Source organism: Podarcis pityusensis (assembly GCF_964106645.2).
Source record: "Podarcis pityusensis genome assembly, chromosome: 2".
Lineage (NCBI taxonomy): Eukaryota > Metazoa > Chordata > Lepidosauria > Squamata > Lacertidae > Podarcis > Podarcis pityusensis.
Genome location: NC_138029.1, coordinates 114,289,763 through 114,309,081, shown reverse-complemented (window position 1 = coordinate 114,309,081; position 19,319 = coordinate 114,289,763). Strand labels below are relative to the sequence as shown.

General features: G+C 45.3%; 1 protein-coding gene across 4 annotated transcripts; it reads left to right on the top strand.

Moving 5' to 3' along the window:
• The first annotated feature begins 374 nt into the window (after positions 1-374).
• DDX39B (DExD-box helicase 39B) lies at positions 375-11,170 on the top strand. 4 transcript variants are annotated; one of them, XM_080992939.1, is made up of 12 exons: positions 375-503; positions 1,588-1,708; positions 3,371-3,599; positions 3,729-3,856; positions 4,018-4,110; positions 4,630-4,813; positions 5,550-5,668; positions 7,397-7,528; positions 7,957-8,066; positions 8,965-9,109; positions 9,629-9,776; positions 10,323-11,170. In XM_080992939.1, the coding sequence occupies exons 3-12, from the start codon at positions 3,389-3,391 to the stop codon at positions 10,337-10,339; spliced, it is 1,287 nt and encodes a 428-aa protein (XP_080849065.1). In that variant the 5' UTR covers positions 375-503; positions 1,588-1,708; positions 3,371-3,388; the 3' UTR covers positions 10,340-11,170. The 4 variants fall into 4 exon arrangements, with proteins under 4 accessions (XP_080849065.1, XP_080849064.1, XP_080849067.1 ...); XM_080992938.1 differs by having other exon boundaries at positions 1,588-1,712; positions 3,375-3,599; XM_080992941.1 differs by lacking the exon at positions 375-503 and adding an exon at positions 513-604 and having other exon boundaries at positions 3,373-3,599.
• The last annotated feature ends 8,149 nt before the right edge of the window (positions 11,171-19,319 follow it).

Sequence of the window (19,319 nt, the reverse complement as noted above, 5' to 3'; positions counted from 1 at the left end):
AGGTATACTGGACCGAGGCCGTTTTATGAATATTTATTCTATATTTGAGACCTTAGAATTCTTATAACACTGTGAAAGGTTGAAACTAAAGAAGGCGCCCGTGTGGGAAACTCTTTTGTTACTAGTTGTTTCCTCTTGCGATCTTAACAGTTTGCACGGCAGGTATGCAACTCAGCAGGGTGCAGATTCCCAGCAAGTTAGGGGGGAAACTGCTCCAATTGAATTTCTGCTGCTGTGAAAAAAAATGGCATCCAAGCCTCTCGGCTAAAAGAAACCAGCAGCCTTTCATTTGAATTTTCACAGCCCCAAGAAGACCTGTTTGAACTTCACCAATTTCTAGTCAGGCTCTCAATTAGACAAGCTCCGCGAGAAACCAGCGGGGTCCTCGCGACAGATTCCCACCCGGGGCTTCCGGTGACCTCCTTCCCCTTTACCGGAAGCTGCGCACTTTCTGCTGTGGTCGCTGTTCAGCGTAGCTCTTCGACTCCTCCCCTTCGTAGAAGGTAAGGTGCTCCCCGACAATCGCGCCTCCATCCGCCCTCGGTTGTGCCATCCGCCCCATATCAGGGTGGATATCGTTTCTCCAGGCATTTTTCTACCGATGGTTCGTTTTTTGGGGGGCCGCTTGCCCGTCTGGACCTCCAAAAATTGAGTCGGGAGTGGGCGGGGGGGGGTGCCTTATCCCCTGCCATTGCAATGCTAAGTAGTAGAATTTAAGATGGCGCCCTTTTTCTTTTGCGCGCTGCTCCCCGTGAGCTGTTCGTAATCGGGAAACATCCTCCTTGTGGCGCTAACTAGGCCTCCCAAGCGTGGTCCTTTGGATAGAGAGACCACTTGTGCCTTCCTTTTTAGCTCAGAATTAGAAATTAGAAATACAGAGGGTTTTAATTCTGGTGTGTCTACCCGCCCCCCATTTCCAAACGGCCTTTTCTTAATAGCGCTCTGTACATGATGAGACGATTATGGGGTAATTGTGGGGAGGGGGAAATTGCATCTAGAGAAGAGACGGGTGGGATCCCTTTCCTCACATAACGGGGTTTTGAGATGCAGCCACAAACGTGCCGCTTTAGTGGATCCTTGCTGGGGGATTCATTCATGCAGTTCGTGCGGGTTTGCAGATTAAATATTCTAGGGGCCTTTCCCCCCCCAATGTTTGCTATCTGGGGAGGGTGCAGGTTTAGGTGGTCTGATCTTCACTGGGTGTAATGAGATGGGTTGCAATGGAACAGATTAAAATGCAGAGCAATGAATGGCAAGTGAGGCAGGAGATCCAGCTATTTTTCTTTAAGATTACATTTGGGACCAAAAGGGAGCTATATGCATGGATTGTTTTGGGAGCATGATTTTAGCGCAGTTTGCCATACTTGTACTCGGAAGCTGCAACTCTCCCCATAACTTTTTTTGGTTAATCCTTTGTATGGTTTGAACAGGGCCAAGCGGGTGTACTGTAATATCTTTAGGGATCGTACCCACGTGGAGTGTATTCTCCTGGCGCTACAGGAGAGCACTAAATTGCTGTTGCAGGAGAGGGTTTCTCTGGGAATTTACAGTGCTGAAATGCAGAGGTTTTCCTTTTCTATTTTTAAGGTGGATTTTGTAGGATAAAAGAAGAAAAAGCTGCTGTTGTGCAGGAAAGGCGTGAGGAAAGAGTCAACAAGAAATTCCATCCAAAAAAAAAAACAACAACACCCATTCTGACTCAGTGCTGGTGAGTGAGATTTATCTAGGAGGTTTTTTAGGTGGCTGTTCTTGAATCTCCTCTTGCTTGGTGCTGCAACTGTGCGTCAGGCAGCACCTCAGGAATGGGGACTCCTCTTAGGAGTTGTAAATTTCAGTTTCCTGGTGCCATTCTCTTATCTTTTGTGCTGTAGGTGGTGTGGTATATGATACTTGGATCTGAGAATCCCAGTATCTTAGAAAGCTCCTGCATGGATTTGGAAGTGGGGAATTGTGGATGTGTGTCTGGCTCCCTCATTTTCTTGCCCCCCCCCCTTAGAGGTGAAGTGAGGATGCTCATCTTTAGCAGCATGTGTTTTCAGGGTGCCCAACTTGCCTGTTATGAGCATAAATGTAAAGCTACAAAGCCATCTGCATGGAGGCATGTTTTCATGGGCTTAGGTGATGAGGAGGGGTTGATTGGGGTAACTAGCTTTTCAGGGCATAGTGAGCTTAGGATTGTTGCTGCCCAAATGCAACGCATGCAACTTTTAGGGGGTCCCACTTGCACCCCTTAAATAACTTTTCCAAAATCTGCCAGAGGAATAGCCATATTGCTCTGTTGCAGAAATAGCAAGAAAGTATACTGTCATGGCACCATAAACACTGGTAAATTAAGTATGCCATGGGTGTTTGTGGTATATGAAAACGTATCAGTAATTTTTATGCATGTCATAAAAGTTGGGGATGGGATGTGTCACCCTCCGGGTGTTGCTAGACAACAACTCCCATCATCCCTGACCCTTGGCCATCCGTCTTGGAGCTGATGGAAAGTGGAGAGCTGCAGTGTCCCTGTAATTGACTTACGTGCTGCTCAGAGGGTTTGCCTTTCTTCTCTAGTACTTCATGCATGTTCTTTATGAACAATCTGGCCCTTAAAAAGGAGGCTCATGTTAAGTAAAATCATACGAGGCCCTTGGGAGTCTTATCATCATTCCCTTTAGAATGCAAATTATTCTAGTTGTGACGGACCAAAGTGCTTTTCTAAGAGATTCTGATTTAATGTGGTATAAGACTAGAGCTATATGCATCATTAGCTATTTTTTAAAAATAAAATCTCGGAGGTAAGGTGTTATCCACAGTGTCCTGCGAAAACTGAAATATTCTGGTTTCTAAATGTTGCCTTTTTCTTGTTTTAAGAGCAACAGTGATAAAAGGGGCAGATAAAAATACTTGCATACGTGCAGCTGTAATAATAATATAAGAAAAGATGGTGGCAAAGGAACAGACAAGTGTACAGCATGAATCTTTCAATTTTTGATGTCATGTTTCTGCCCATTTATTATTTTGTGTAGAGAACATCCTTTCTGCCCTGTGCAGGCAGCAGAATGATCTACATAACCAATGGAAGAACATTGTAATCTTCCAGGACACATTGCCGCTGACCTAAAAGTTGAATTATTCAGCAAAGAAACTTCAAAGGGGGACTTTGCTCTGAACCTGTAAATCTGGATGTGTTTGTTGAGGCCTGAAGCGAGACAAGGGCTTCCTCAAACAATACAGGCGTTAATTAACATAAGCTTTAAGTAGGAAGGTTGTGCTTTCACTAACCAAGATATTGTGAATGATAACTGCACTTGCTTACGTTCAATCGTTATAATTGTTTGGCCGTACTATTTACGCAATTTTATGCTAAGTCTTCCTTTTGTTTTTTAGAGAGAGAGGCATCACCATGACTGAGAATGATGTTGACAATGAACTTCTGGATTACGAAGATGATGAGGTGGAAAACCAGGCAGCTGGAGATGGGGTGGACGTCCCAACTAAGAAAGATGTCAAGGGGTCCTATGTCTCCATCCACAGTTCTGGCTTCCGGGATTTCCTGTTAAAACCAGAGCTGCTGCGTGCCATTGTTGATTGTGGCTTTGAACACCCCTCTGAAGGTGAGCCCGGGTGCCTTGTCTGGTGGGGATATTTCGGAAAGTTAGCAAAGGAGGGCTGAATGTAAGTGCTTCTGAAATCCCTGACCTGCCAGGAGGTATTCATTGTACTTTTTCATATTCTCCATGCAGTGCAACACGAGTGTATCCCACAGGCCATCTTGGGCATGGATGTCCTGTGCCAGGCCAAATCTGGCATGGGCAAGACTGCCGTCTTCGTTCTTGCTACACTACAGCAGTTGGAGCCAGTCACTGGTCAGGTATGTTTCAGAAAGGAAAGCAGTTTTTCAAGATGGTGGATGGGTGCTGAGGAGGGAGCCTGATAATCTGCCAGCTTAAACAGACCTGAATGAGAGCCTGCTAGAGTGACGGAAGTAATCAGCAGGGGCTTCTTAAAACAGATTTCCTCCTTCCTTCACAGGTGTCGGTGCTGGTGATGTGTCACACCCGTGAGTTGGCCTTCCAGATCAGCAAGGAGTATGAGCGCTTCTCCAAGTACATGCCCAGTGTCAAGGTGAGAGCCAAGGGGCTGCCACAGCTGTTGTCCCTGCTCAAGTCCATGTACAGTGGTACCTCGGGTTACATACGCTTCAGGTTACAGACCCTGCTGACCCAGAAATACTACCTCGGGTTAAGAACTTTTGCTTCAGGATGAGAACACAAATCGTGCTCTGGCGGCGCGGCAGCAGCAGGAGGCCCCATTAGCTAAAGTGGTGCTTCAGGTTAAGAACAGTTTCAGGACCTCTGGAATGAATTAAGTACTTAACCCGAGGTACCACCGTACAGTGTTTTGCCTGCATGGTAGTGAACAGTAGAAAATATACCTAAGAGAACGGTGGGAGAGGTTTGGACGATTTCATGGCTTTGGGGATGAAACTAACACTGGAGGCAGTTTCCGTCAGTTACATATTTGACAGAGATTGCATCCTGCTTTCATTTATTTTTACCCATTTCTGCACCCTTGGGGCTTTTGTCTCTTCTGGCTGCCAGCCTTTATTTGAGAGTTCCCTCTCTCTCCCTCCCTCCCTCCCAGGTGGCGGTGTTCTTTGGGGGCCTGTCCATCAAGAAGGACGAAGAGGTGCTGAAGAAGAACTGCCCCCACATTGTGGTGGGGACCCCGGGCCGCATCCTGGCCTTGGCCCGCAACAAGAGCCTCAACCTCAAGCACATCAAGCACTTCATCCTGGACGAATGTGACAAGATGCTTGAGCAGCTTGGTGAGGGGCTGTGTGCATGTGATCCGTGGGGGTTGGGCTTAGTAGTTGGACAGCAAGGAAGGTAATGCTTGGGTCAGCCGAGTGTCCATGCTTTTGACTTCTTAGAAGCTGTGCTTTCCAGAACAAGAGGAAGAATGCTAACTTTCTGAGCACGTTGGGTTAGATCCAGGGCTGTTCCTTTTTGTGGAAGGGGCTGTTATTTCAGTGGAGGCTCCTGCTGAAGGAAGCTGGGGAAGTGCTTTTGCTAATGCTTCCACTACTGCTCTGTAGGGAGGGAGGACTGCTGGGGGAAGGGGGAATCTCTGCAAACTGTCTTGCCTCCCCCTTCTTCCAGCAAAGCATTGTGTGAGTGTAACGCTACAGAGTGCAAGTCAGGAGCCAGTCCAGAGAATGTACAAACAGCATCAGATACAGATTATACAGATTATATCAGATACAGATTTACGATACAAATCGTAAAGCAGTAGTACAGTTATTGGCCAGTTGAAGCAACAGAAGATAGACAGGCAGACAGTAACGTATGGGCATATACCCCTTAAAAAGTTGCCCGTACTCTTATCATGAATACTCAGTCCTCTGGAAAAAAGCACCATAAGAGCTATTAAGTGTTTGTGAGAATAACTTCCTTACGTGGATATGATCTGGCAGTGGAGGAGAGGAGACCTATTGGGTTTCTGGGGTGGCACATTCCTGGAGAGAGCCATTTCTAACCCTCTGGTCCTTTTCTTCCTCGCAGATATGCGCCGGGACGTCCAGGAGATCTTCCGCATGACCCCGCACGAAAAGCAGGTCATGATGTTCAGTGCCACACTCAGCAAGGAAATCCGCCCTGTGTGCCGCAAATTCATGCAAGACGTAATTAAACCCCTTCTACCTTCTTTATCCACCTGGCCGGCCGGCCAGCCTCCCTTCCTCCCTGTCCAGGGAAGGAGCAGGGGGCCAGAGCTTAGACCGCCACCACTGCCTACAGCACCCGGGGCTGCACCGCTGCCGCCCACCGGCTACCCCAGTCCCCCTAAGGCACTTGTAGGGCACATACCTTCCGGAAGATCATTCGGGTTACGCTAGCCAGCCGCATATTTGCACACACGAACGAGAGGCCTCTCCCAAAAGGGCTAGAGAGCACCCACACACCATGATCATCCTCTGCCCAGCTGGCACACACGACCTAGAGAGTGTCCACGTTAGCGATGGAGGGGATCCATTCCAGAAGGATCCTCTTCCCGCCTCCACACTTGGCGGGTGGCGCAGAATACACGGCGCCCCCCTGCTCTTTATCCTGTATTCCCTGCACTCCCTTCAGCGTGGGATCCACCTGCTGGTCAGCACCGTGTTCCGAAGATCCTGGCCCACACACACCCACGTTCAGAAGATCCTGGCCCCCTCACACCCAGGCAAGTGTAGTTTTCTTGGCTCCTCACCCCCATGCATTGCGCTCGGGTACACACGCACCGGCAGCACGCACGCACACAATCCTGCCCTCCTTGCCCTGTCCTGCCCTGCCCACTCACTGGCTGGCACTCTGGAGACCTGCGGCGAAGGACTCCCCGAGGGATCCAAGGGACCGGCAGCAGCCAGTGGAACAGACGTGCCTGGCGACCTGGAGGAGAAGTTTTATCCTTTTTTTGTTCTGAACTGGGAAAAGCGTGCTGTTTTATTTTCTATTACCCCTTTCTTCTCTGTCCCCACCCCCACCCCTGTGCCATGTGGGAAAGGGATTGTCTTGAGGGTCCTCACTGCTGGGGGAGAGGGAAGTAAACTGCTTCCCCTGCCGCCTGCAAAAAAAGAGCCGTCAAATCATGGCTGGAGGTAGCGACTGTCCGAATGCCAAATTAATCCTGAAATTAATAGGATTTGTGAGGCAGATAGTGGGTCTGTGGGGTCAGGTGGAAAGATGAGTTTCTGGAAGGGAATGGGCCATGTGGAATCTGCTTCCCATGTGTACTTTGCTGACCCTTGATTCCAAGCACCAGAGTTTGGGTAACTAGATAGTTGGAAATTGCAGGGGATGTGGTACATGACTGGACCCGGAGCCCCTGTTTGCTATTAGGAAGAAGCCTGTGAGGGATGCGCAAGGCCAGAATGGTTTAGGTGGTTGAAATTGCTCAACATGCACTGACTTCTTTCCTGTGCTGTTGCTTTTCCTTTTTTTTAACACTGGGGGGATTGGGAGGAAATCGTAAAGGAAGGCATTTGAGTCTTGTGTTTCATTTCATACCCTGCCTAATCTTGAAAGTGGCTAATGTTTTAGTGCTTTGTAAAGGAGGAGAATCTTAAGAGGTGGCAGTGTTAGCCTTTCCCCCAGAATGCTTTGTTCATGGCTGAGCTGGGAGAAGCATCTCACAGGATCCTTCGGATGGAAGCTTTTGGCTTCTTAAGACTTACTGAAAGCGGAAGGGGGGGTGGGGTGTCCCTTCATTTTTCTGATCTTTCCTAAGGGAACGTAGGGCCGTGGGCGTGTATGCGGCGAGGGAAGCTGTTCCTGTGCCCGTTTTGTGCTTCTTGTCCACCCCGACCCGCCCCCTCCCTCCGAGCCCAGGTCAGCCTTGCCCTGGTCTAACCGGCCCTGGGTTTGCTCCTCAGCCCATGGAGATCTTCGTGGATGACGAGACCAAGCTGACGCTGCATGGTCTGCAGCAGTACTATGTCAAACTGAAAGACAACGAGAAGAACCGCAAGCTCTTTGACCTGCTTGATGTGCTGGAGTTCAACCAGGTGCCTTCTGGAAGTAGACCCTGCCCCAGGGTCAGGGTTTCTCGCAATGTGGGAGGGACCAGAACTTGAAATGTCCAGTCCACCTTTAAAGATTAAGAGGGTTGACTTGGTAGAATGTGGGGAGCCTGCTTCTGCTTCCGATCCTTTTCCTGGCTAGATGCTTGATCTGAGTCTCACAGGCTGAAATTAAAAGCTTAATGTTGTCCCGCATGACGACCACAAAGCGACCCGCCTTGGGGATAACCTGACGGTGGAGAAGTTGGGCTCTGCCTTCATGGCTTCCTATGAGTGCAGGCTCCATGCCCGCTCCAACCATTTTCGAGAGGGGACTTGGCAGGAGGCGTGCGCTGAACATAAACCAACATCCCTTCGCTATCAAGGGGCAGCTGTGAATAGGTGTAGGAGTGACACGTCGCTTTCCCATCTAGGTGGTGATCTTCGTGAAGTCCGTGCAGCGCTGCATCGCGTTGGCTCAGCTGCTAGTGGAGCAGAACTTCCCGGCCATCGCCATTCACAGGGGTATGCCCCAGGAAGAGAGGTGAGAAGGACACAGAACTGTGACACGGGGTTGCTGGTCGAGATGCAGGTGGCTCATTTGCTGTGATGAGTTTGCTTCAGACTAGAGTCTCTGACTCTTTCGGTGATGCTTTTCTAAGCTCTGAGCAATGGTCACTGTGCTACGTTGCTGAGACATAGATAAAAGTTCCTCCTCTTGTAGTTTGTTGGCAGGAGATGATGTTTAACGAGTGGGGTCCGGGACAAGAAAACACTTAATAATGCGAATCATCTGGCTAAAGTTGATGCAGACATCCACTTTCTTGGCATCTGAATCATCTTTGGGATGGGGTGGGTACAGAGAAACATTTTCTTGCGCTTGACATTTTGGAGCTGGGAGACCAATCCTTACATTTAGCAAGATGCTCGTTTGGGTCAATGTGATCTTACACGCCTAGTCATGGGAGGGGTTAGCGGACAAAATTTTTCATAGGCTGATTAGGAGCTGAAAGTCTAGTTCGTAACCAGGGAATGTGAGCCTTTTAAGGACAGTTGCGTCTGGTGGGTTAAAACATAGGCTGTGTGGGAGTTGTGTTTTCTGTACGGTGGCTGTCTTACTGCTTGGTTGGCTTCCTCCTCTCAGTCACTCCAGAAGGCAGGACTGTTTACATTAAGCAAGCAGCAAGTCCTCTGTGAGAGAGCATCCTCCTTCAGTTGTTTGTCCTGCCTGCTCCAGGAGAGAGGTGGAAGCATAGCTCATGTTTGGCGTAGGCCATTTGTGTGCGTCTTTGTCTTGTTTTTTTTGCCTCCTATTTGAAAGGGTAGTTTTGTCTGGTATGGTAGAACAAAGGGGTGGGAGTTGTCTTTCTGGTGTTCTACTAAGAGGTGGGGTTTCTAGGGGGCCTAGAGATATTAATCACTTTATTTTCTTGGCTTCGCAGGTTGTCTCGATACCAGCAATTCAAAGATTTCCAGCGCCGTATCTTGGTGGCCACCAATCTCTTTGGTCGTGGCATGGACATTGAGCGGGTCAACATTGCTTTCAATTATGATATGCCAGAGGATTCGGACACCTATCTGCACCGGGTGAGTGTGGGGCTAGCGAGAAAGTAGATTCCAAACCTCAGCTTTGAGGCCCAAGTTCGAAAGGATGGAAAAGTCCAAGGTGGTGTTGCGCTGATGAGTTTGCTCAGACTAGAGTCTCTGACTTGTTTGATGTCTCTTCAAGCCCTGAGCAACACCCGTGGTAAAGGTGGGTTTTTACGTGTCCCGGTGCCTCTTGCTTTCAGTACTTTACCTTGGAGAGAACAGCCTCCTTTTGGAGAAGTACAGTGGTACCTCAGGTTACGTACGCTTCAGGTTACAGACTCCGCTAACCCAGAAATGGTATCTCGGGTTAAGAACTTTGCTTCAGGATGAGAACAGAAATCGTGCTCCGGCAGCAGCAGGAGGCCCCATTAGCTAAAGTGGTGCTTCAGGTTAAGAACAGTTTCAGGTTAAGAACGGACCTCCAGAATGAATTAAGTACTTAACCCAAGGTACCAGTGTACCGGGAAATACTTCCACAGGCACTTGGGCCCATCTTCTCCTTTGTGGCTTCCGCAGGTGGCTCGTGCTGGGCGCTTTGGCACGAAGGGTCTGGCGATAACTTTTGTGTCGGATGAGAATGATGCGAAGATCCTGAATGAAGTGCAGGACCGCTTCGAGGTGAACATCAGCGAGCTCCCTGATGAGATTGACATCTCTTCCTACAGTAAGTGCAGCCTGAGACCTTTGATGGCGGTTGGAATGAGGAGGGGAGATTTAGACTGCTGGAAGAGCTTGTTATTGGAGGTATAAATTGACTGAATGCTGGGAAGCTGCTTTATGCCATTAGTCCATTTAGCTTAGTATTGTCCTCACCTACTGGCTGCATTTTTCAGGCATAGGCCATTTCCAACCATGTACATGCCAGGGATTGAACCTTTGAACCAGGTGCTTTTATGTTCTGAGGGCTCTCCACTTCAATCTAAATTTGAGGAATTGGATGAGCCGTATGAGAGGGCAAGGAACACTTGGAGAGAAAAAATGCCCTATGAACTGAGCTTCTGGAAGTCACTGTGAACAGACCGCTGGCTCAGTGGGAGTTGCTATTTGCCATGTGGAATTGGGGAGGGAAGTACTTAGTTTGGTAAAGGAGGACACTTTTCTGCAGAAGACTTTTGAAAGATGCTGGAAAGATTGTTCAGAAACATCAGAATTGCATGGGCAGCCTAAGCTTGTTTGCTGTGTTCCGCCTGACGTGTTTTGTCTCTTTCAGTTGAACAGACCCGATAAAGGGGGCTTTGCCTCTTTATGTTGCCCTTGGTTTAAATTCCTGACCTCCTCCGCTTCCCTGGAGCTTCACGTTTTTAATTTCATCTGATGGAGAATGAGGTGACCGACAAGTCTGGAACACTCAAACCACACCCCACTCCTGCGGCAGGGATAGAGGAGCATCTTATCACTAGGCTGTGCGAAGTGGGGAGTTGGGGCTGACATCAGCAGATATCCTGCGCTCCCTCAGGGCAAAAGTCTCATTGCTCAGCTTGGCACTCGGATGACAAAGAAGGTTCTGCTGCTGGAGCCTGCACATGAGACCTCCTTTCAGATGGACCTCCACTGCCTGCCTGCCAACAAGATTTTGGGACTCCACCTATTGCTCTGTCCCCGCCCCTCCACCCATACATCAATACTACCAGTGATCTGCCTCTGTGATGATGGGAAGTACGAAAGGGGAGTTTAGTTGGGGGTGCTCTGTGATACCTGACATTTAAAAGTACATTTTGTTTTATAGGGAGGGGGGAATTCCTTGGATGGGGAACTAAAAAAACAAAACATTTTTTCGTACACCCGTTCATCGTTTTTTAAAAAGACTGTTTTCCGTATATGTGCGTGTGTGTGTGTGTTATATATGCCCTATCACTTTTTAATTTTGTCTGCATGTTAAAAATTAATCCCCTGTTTAAAGTTGATATTTCTTGGCAGGTAAACTAGTAGTGAAAGATTGATAATGTTTTAGTTGTGGCTTGTTCTCTCTTCCCCATCCCCCTTTGAGACCCTATTATTTTTTGGTAATAAAGGAGCCCAGCTCTTATGGGTGTTGAATTAAACTAGTCTTGTGAGTAACCTTTTGCTGGTGTGGCTTCATTCTTTAGGGTAGGAGCATCTCTTGTGCATTCTCTTCTTTCTCTCTCTCTCTCTCTCTCTCTCTCTCTCTCTCTCTTGGGGGTGTGTGTGAGAGAGAGAGAGAGAAATGTTTTCTTGGAAAGATACACATGCACACTGAATGTGTGAGACATTATTTGAAAGAATTCTTTAAAGTTCACAGGACAGCACACAGAATAATTTTAAAAATAAATATACCATATTTTTCCGTGTATAACACGTCCCTATTTTGGGGGACTCCAAATTAAGAAAATTGGGGGGGGGGGTTGTTGTTTAGCTTTTGGTGTGGAGATTAGCTCAGAGTTAAACATACTTTTAAAATAACAAACCTTTGTCTTACACACGGAAAAGTACAGCAAATGAAGCAGGACAAAATACTAGGTCTTGTCTAATCGGTTGCTTAATATACTTTGGAAGGCCCGTGTGCTGAAAGCGAACTTAATTGACACTAGATCGACCTTACATTGTAAGCTCCCAAAAGCTAAGCTGGGCACAGAAGGGATGGAGGGCTTGCCCTCTAGCCCCCCACCCCACCTAGATTGAAATGTCAGTTACTGGTTGGTAAAGGTAAAGGGACCCCTTAGGTCCAGTCGTAGACGACACTTGGGTTGCGGCGCTCATCTCGCTTTACTGGCCGAGGGAGCCGGCGTACAGCTTCCGGGTCATGTGGCCAGCATGACTAAGCTACTTCTGGTGAACCAGAGCAGCACACGGAAACGCCATTTACCTTCCCGCTGGAGGTATTGATCTACTTGCACTTTGACGTTCTTTCAAACTTCTAGGTTGGCAGGAGCAGGGACCGAGCAACGGGAGCTCACCCCGTCACGGGGATTCGAACTGCCGACCTTCTGATCGGCAAGTCCTAGGCTCTGTGGTTTAACCCACAGTGCCACCCGCGCTTATTAGTGCTTAAATACCGTATATACTAGAGTATATAGTCTATATACTAGAGTATATAGTCTGAATATAAGCCGAGGCACCTAATTTTACCACAAAAAACTGGGGAAACTTGTTGACTCAAGTATAAGCTCGTTCACCACACCACAAACCACCTGGTGGGCTGGAGTGCGTGCGTGCGTGCGCATGCACCCACAGCAGAGGCGGCTTCTCTCCCCCCCCCCGAGCCCCTCCTATCCCCCTGCCTACTAGGGTGCTGCCTAGAGGAAGAACAAGCAGCCCAAAAGGGCTGCTTTTGGGCTGCTTGTTCCTCCACCGCCAGCAGAGAAGGAGGAAGGAGCAGCCTAAAAAGGCCCTCACTCGAGTATAAGCCGAGAGGGACTTTTTCAGCATAAAAAAGTGGGGACAGCAGGTGCAATCCTAAAGTCATGGCTTAATTTTGATTTAATATGTGTAAGGCTTCACATCCTAAATAAACATACTAAAAAAATTTAAACGCTGGAAGATAAACAATTGGTTAGATTCTCAAGTCATTGGCTTAAATGCGTCTACTTAATTCCTTCAGTTTCTAAAAGCTGCTGCAAAATTCCACTGACAGCTATCATCAAAAGGAAAGGGGGAGTATCCCAGATGGGTTTTCCTTCCAACCTCATTGTGTGTTGCTTGAAGTTATTATTTCACTGCTTTTCTCCATTCCCCTACTACTGACTTAAGCAAAAGACGATTCTGCCCCTTTCCAAACCATTACGGAGCAGACTCCACAGAAACAAATACATTCACCAAACATTTAATCACCCAAACTGCTGCTTCCCCCTGCAAATTTTTTTATTCATTTTATAACACAAAAAACAAACAGAAAATATGAACAAATTCTTGTCATATCCTTATTTTTCTAAACGTTAAGTGGGCTTCCCCAAGTCCCACCTATCTGATTTTCATTATACTTCAATTTTAGCAGTTTACATATATCATAATTTCCAAACTGCTTCTTTCACACTCAGCCATCCTTGTTTCCTTCTCCAAGTGAGAACCTGGGGGTGTACCCCACTTTTGGCTGTGGTCCTGCACAGTTTGAACAACCCCCATAGGAATTGCAAATCAGGCGTGGTTTTTAAAGGGGATATTATTTGCTTGCTGAGCATAAAAGTCCCAGGGAGACTGGCCCCCTCTGGAATTTGCGGGAACTATCCAATGGCCAGTTCAGGCCTGCAGACAAAGCTGTTAAAAGGTGATTATTACAGGGGTTTGTCTTAATTACAGTAACACAACTCTGCTTAGGCTGGGAAAGGCTTCAAGGTAGGCGGTTACCATAGCAATGGAATCTCCCTCCCTTCCCCCAAAATAGCATGCGCAGTGGCTGCAAGGCCCCCTATTCATTTCTATGCTGACCTAACAAGTGCCTGAAAAAGGCCACTGGGGTTATTAAAACAGCTCTCCGTGCGTTAATACCCTGAAATATCTTACTCGTCCTTGTGATCGCACTTCCAGTTAAAACTACTTAATAGGGTACAATATAGCATCTTTGATCCCTGAGGGAAGAGAGGTGGGATCCTATAAAAACAACTCTTTGCAGCTCTTGTATCTGTTCACTGAATTGGTAAAGGATCTCCTTTTGATATTCCTACAGAGATGTGCTTTTAAGAATAGTCTTTTCTCTGTCTCAGAACAGAGTCTTTCCCCTCCTTTTTTTGCCCATTTGTCATCTTTTATTTAGCAATGTATGGGACTTCCAGGTTGGCGCCATCGGTAATGGCGGATTCCCTCTGAGTCTCTGAGGGACCAGCTCCGCGGGATCGGGTCTGACCGCTGCGGCGAAGCGGGGACCCTTCAAAAATCACAGGCGGGTGAAGCCTGTGAACGTGGGGACTCGGCAGGCACCTTTTGCGCCCCCCCAAATTGCGAAGGGACCCTTCTAAGGGCTCCGGAGCGAGACGGGGTGAGTGGCGCGGTGCTGAGAGTTGACTGCTTCTTCCGCGGAGTGAAGCCGCACAGCTGTTATTGGAGAGCGCTGACTTTTTCCTGGGACAATTTGACTTCGAAAGTAACTACCCGTGAGTAGGATTAAATTGGATTTAAAGGGGAAAATAATTCAATTCGGCACCGAAGCGGGAAGGTATAAACAGGAAGTCCGCCTTCCTTTCTTGTAAACAGATCAAAGCAAAGAGACTGTAAGCGGAAACTCTGAAAGACGTTTGAAAAAAGACTTAAATCTTAACATCAGGAAAGCGATCTCCCCTCCGTATTGCAGGAGAGGAGGGGGGAAAGATTCGAACTGTATTTATCTGCAAAAAAAAGAGGGGAAGGAAGCTAAAATCCACCGCTTAGAGCCTGGGAACGGACTGCCCTGAGACAAGGAATGCCGCTCTGTGAAAAGCACTATCGGTAAGCAGAGGACTTTTGACAGCTAACTCTGCAAGAGAGATACAGTGTTTCTGGACTTCTCCTGGCTTTAAAGTAACTGATTAAGTGCAACTGAAACTGTTGTTTTCTTGCGAATTGGGGGACTTATAAGGACTATTTTCTTTTCTTAAAGTTGCAAGCTTTGGCTGCTACTGTGTCCCCCTAGAGGAAGCTTGACATTGCTACAATAACAACTGGGCTAGGGGAATTTTCCATTTCAAAACAAATTCCAGCCGTGGGATCGACCTTGGACTCCCATTACAGTGTTATGGCAGATGGAAGAGGAAAGTTAGAGTTGACTCAGGAAAAAACTACTAGGTCTGGCAGACCCTATCGGACAGATACTGCGTCGCAGCGAAGAGCTTCAACATCTGGTCCTTCTGGACCATCTGGATTACCAGGGGCTGCACCTCCACAAGTTAAACTAAAAGTAATGTCGTCCGAAGACGTTTTGGCTCAGGCACTAGGGAAAATTAATGAATCTTTGGGAAATTTAACTAAACAAGTAGCTGAAACAAATAAACAAGTAGCCGAAGCATCGGTTAAAATTGACCAAAATACTACAAGCATTAATAATTTGGGACAGAAGGTGAATACCAACACAGAGTCTATTGAAAAATTGCTACAGGAATCTGCTTTGACCCGAAAGACAGCCGAAGAAGCAAAAGATATAGCAACTGCCACTCAAGAGAAGATACCACCGATATATAGGCAACTCGAGGACCACGGTTTGACATTGTCTATGATTGAATTGAAGGAGAAACAAAGAAATTTAAGAATCAGGGCTGTACCAGAACTTGAGAAAGATAACTTGACTGACTTTCTTACGCAGGAATTTGCAGATTTCTGGCAACAGGATTTGGGGAAGGAAGAATTTAAGATAGTGAGTGCATTTAGACTTGGAAGAGGAGGAAGGAAGAACAAGGTGAGAGACTGCTTGATTACCCTTCGAACAAAAGAGGAGAGAGACAAAATGTTGAATTTGCATTACCAAAAGACTTTAGAAATTTACGACTCAAGTGTGGAGATATTCAAGGACATCCCAAAACATCTTTTGGACTTAAGGCTTAACTATGGAGATCTGGTTGCCCTGTTGAGAAGAAATAGAATCATCTTTAGGTGGGAATTCCCTCAAGGCCTGTCCTTTAAATATAAAGGAAGAAAGATAAAAATAAGATCAGTCAAGGACAAAGATAGGTTTCTGAAGGACCACGGAGAAGATCTACAGAAAGAAGCAGAATCCGGAGAAGAGCCAAAAGCACTGGAAAAAGGAATACTAGATATAGCAAACTTATCTTTTGGATTGCATGGTCCAGAGAGAGTGACACCACCGACAGAACAAGAACAAACACTTGGCGCAGTTGGAGGTAAAGCGAAGTAACCCCATCATGGCTCTGCAACTTTTAAGTTGGAATTGTAATGGCCTCAATTCTCCTCGGAAAAGGAAAAGTGTTTTTCATTTACTAAAAAAGGAACAATTGGACTTGATTTGCCTACAGGAAACACACGTGATAAGGCTACACAGGAAAGTATTGATTAACAAGAGATTGGGACAGGAGTTTATCTCATCTGATAAAGTAAAAAAAAGAGGAGTAGTGATTTATGCAAAGGAGAGACTATCACCGAAATTCATCTTTAAAGACGATCAAGGAAGATTTGTGGCAATTGAAATTCAAGTTCAAGGAGAGAAATTTTTGATAGTAGGAATTTATGCACCGAACGAGGGAAAATCTGAATTCTTTAAAAAGTTGCATGAGACCTTAATAGACTATTTGGATTACAATCTGATTTTGATGGGGGATATGAACGGAGTAGTATCTACAAATATGGATAAGGCACAAAGACAAGTGGTCACCAAGGATGGTAGACTACCGAAAACATTTTTTGAGATGACAGACAACTTGGACTTAGTTGATACTTGGAGAACAAAGAATCCCTTGGGAAGAGAGGGAACCTTCTTTTCTGAAGCCAAGATGACATGGACTAGAATTGACCAAATATGGGTAACTAGAGGAATGGCACCAAAGATAAAGAAAGTGGAAATTTGTCCAAAAACCTGCTCCGACCATAATGCTGTAAGGATGGAGATGAAACTAACATCAACTGGCTCCTTTAGATGGAGGATGAATGACACCTTATTCAGAGATGAAGAAGTGTATAAAAAGGCCCAAAAAACCTTGAAAGACTATTTTGAGATAAATCTGAACACTAATGTTGAAAAAAGAGTAATCTGGGACGCAAGCAAAGCGGTTATGAGAGGGTTCCTGATACAACAGAATGCAATAAAGAAGAGAAGCCAAAATGAGAAGAAAGATAAAATTCTGGAGAAAATAAAAGAAAGTAAGAAGAAATTGAGAGCAAAACCAAAATCGCAGGAGATTTTGAGAGAAATAAAGTTATATCAAGTACAATATATGGAAACGATGAATCAGGAAATAGAATGGAAAATTAAACAAATGAGACAAAAAACATTTGAATCAGCTAATAAATGTGGGAAATTGCTGGCTTGGCAAATGAAAAAAAGACAAAAATTAAATACTATTACAAATTTAGAAGTGGAAGGAAAGAACATACACAACCCAGCTGAGATTAGAAACTGTTTCCAGAGATACTTTAAACAATTATATACACAAGGGCCCCAGAAAGAATTTCTGAAGGTAAATGGACTACAAAAAATCTCTCAGGAAAGTAAATTAATGTTGAATTATAAAATATCTGAACAGGAAGTAGAAGGTGCCATTCAAAATATGCAATTAGGCAAATCTCCAGGACCAGATGGGCTGACTTCTAGATACTATAGATCCTTGAAAGAGTGGTTAGTACAACCTTTAAAGGAAGTCTGCAATGAAATATTGGAAGGGAAAAGGGCACCAGAGTCGTGGAAAGAAGCGTATATTACACTTATACCGAAATCAGAGACTGAAAAGACTCAGCTTAAGAACTACCGCCCCATATCATTACTTAATGTGGATTACAAAATTTTTGCAGATATTTTGGCCAAGAGATTGAAGAAAGTGTTGATGGAAGAGATTCATAAAGACCAAGCGGGCTTTCTCCCGGGAAGACACTTGTCTGACAATTTGAGGAATATAATTAATATTTTGGAAAAATTAGAAGTGAACATAAATACTAAAGCAGTTTTGATATTTGTGGACGCGGAGAAAGCTTTTGACAATATCTCTTGGAGTTTTATGAAGAAGAACTTACAGGGGATGGGGGTAGGCCAAGGTTTTGAAAATGGTATAAGTGCAATTTATTCAGAACAAAAGGCTAAACTAATTGTAAATAATGTGGTGACGGAAGAATTTAAGATAGAAAAAGGGACACGACAAGGTTGCCCAATTTCCACATTGCTTTTTATATCGGTCCTGGAGGTCCTGCTGAATATGATTAGAAGGGACCAGTTGGTTAAAGGTATACAAGTCAGAGCCAAACAGTACAAATTGAGAGCATTTGCAGATGACTCAGTATTGACGTTACAGGAGCCAGAATCTAGTACTAAAAGGGTTTTAGAACTGATTCAAGAATTTGGTCAGGTTGCAGGATTTAAACTGAAGAAGTTAAAAACCAAGGTTTTAGAGAAAAACTTAACACCGATTGAGAGAGAGAGGTTTCAGAATGAAACAGGTTTAACAGTGGTTAAGAAAGTGAAATACCTGGGGATTAATATGACAGCAAAAAATGGGAATCTATTTAAAGATAACTATGAAAAATGCTGGGCTGAAGTGAAAAAAGATTTAGAAATTTGGTCAAATTTGAAGCTTTCACTGCTGGGTCATATTGCTGCGATAAAAATGAATGTATTGCCTAGAATGTTGTTTTTGTTTCAAACATTGCAAATTGTGGACAAAATGGATTGCTTCAAGAAGTGGCAGAGAGACATTTCTATATTTGTCTGGCAGGGCAAGAAGCCCAGAATAAAATTTAAGATATTAACTGATGCAAAGGAAAGGGGTGGATTTGCCCTGCCAGACTTCAAACTTTACTATGAATCAGCAGCTTTTTGCTGGTTGAAAGAATGGCTGCTTCTTGAAAACACGGACATTTTGGACCTAGAAGGTTTTAACAATGTATTTGGATGGCATGCATATCTGTGGTATGATAAGGTCAAAGCACATAAAGCATTTAAAAACCATATTGTCAGGAAAGCATTGTTTAATGTTTGGATAAGATATAAGGATTTATTGGAAAATAAAACCCCAAGGTGGCTGTCACCGATGGAAGCGAAAGCTCTGAAAAAGCTCAATATGGAGGCCAAATGGCCGAAATATTGGGAAATTTTGGAACAAGATGGAGATAGACTGAAATTGCAGAGTTTTGAGAAATTAAAAAACAAAGTGCGAGACTGGCTTCATTATTATCAGATAATGGAGGCATATAATTTGGACAAGAAAATTGGTTTCCAGGTGGAAAAGTCAAAATTAGAAACAGAACTGTTAGAACCCAAAACTAAGATTTTGTCAAAGATGTATAATTTGCTGTTGAAATGGAATACTCAAGATGAAACGGTGAAATCTGCTATGATCAAATGGGCACAGGATGTGGGACATAATATAATGATGGCTGACTGGGAACAGTTATGGACCACAGGTATGAAGTTTACGGCATGTAATGCCTTAAGAGAGAATATTATGAAAATGATATACAGGTGGTACATGACCCCAGTCAAGCTTGCAAAAATCTATCATTTGCCCGATAACAAATGTTGGAAATGTAAAGAAACTGAAGGTACATTCTTTCACCTTTGGTGGACGTGCCCAAGGATTAAGGCTTTCTGGGAAACGATTTATAATGAAATGAAAATGGTATTTAA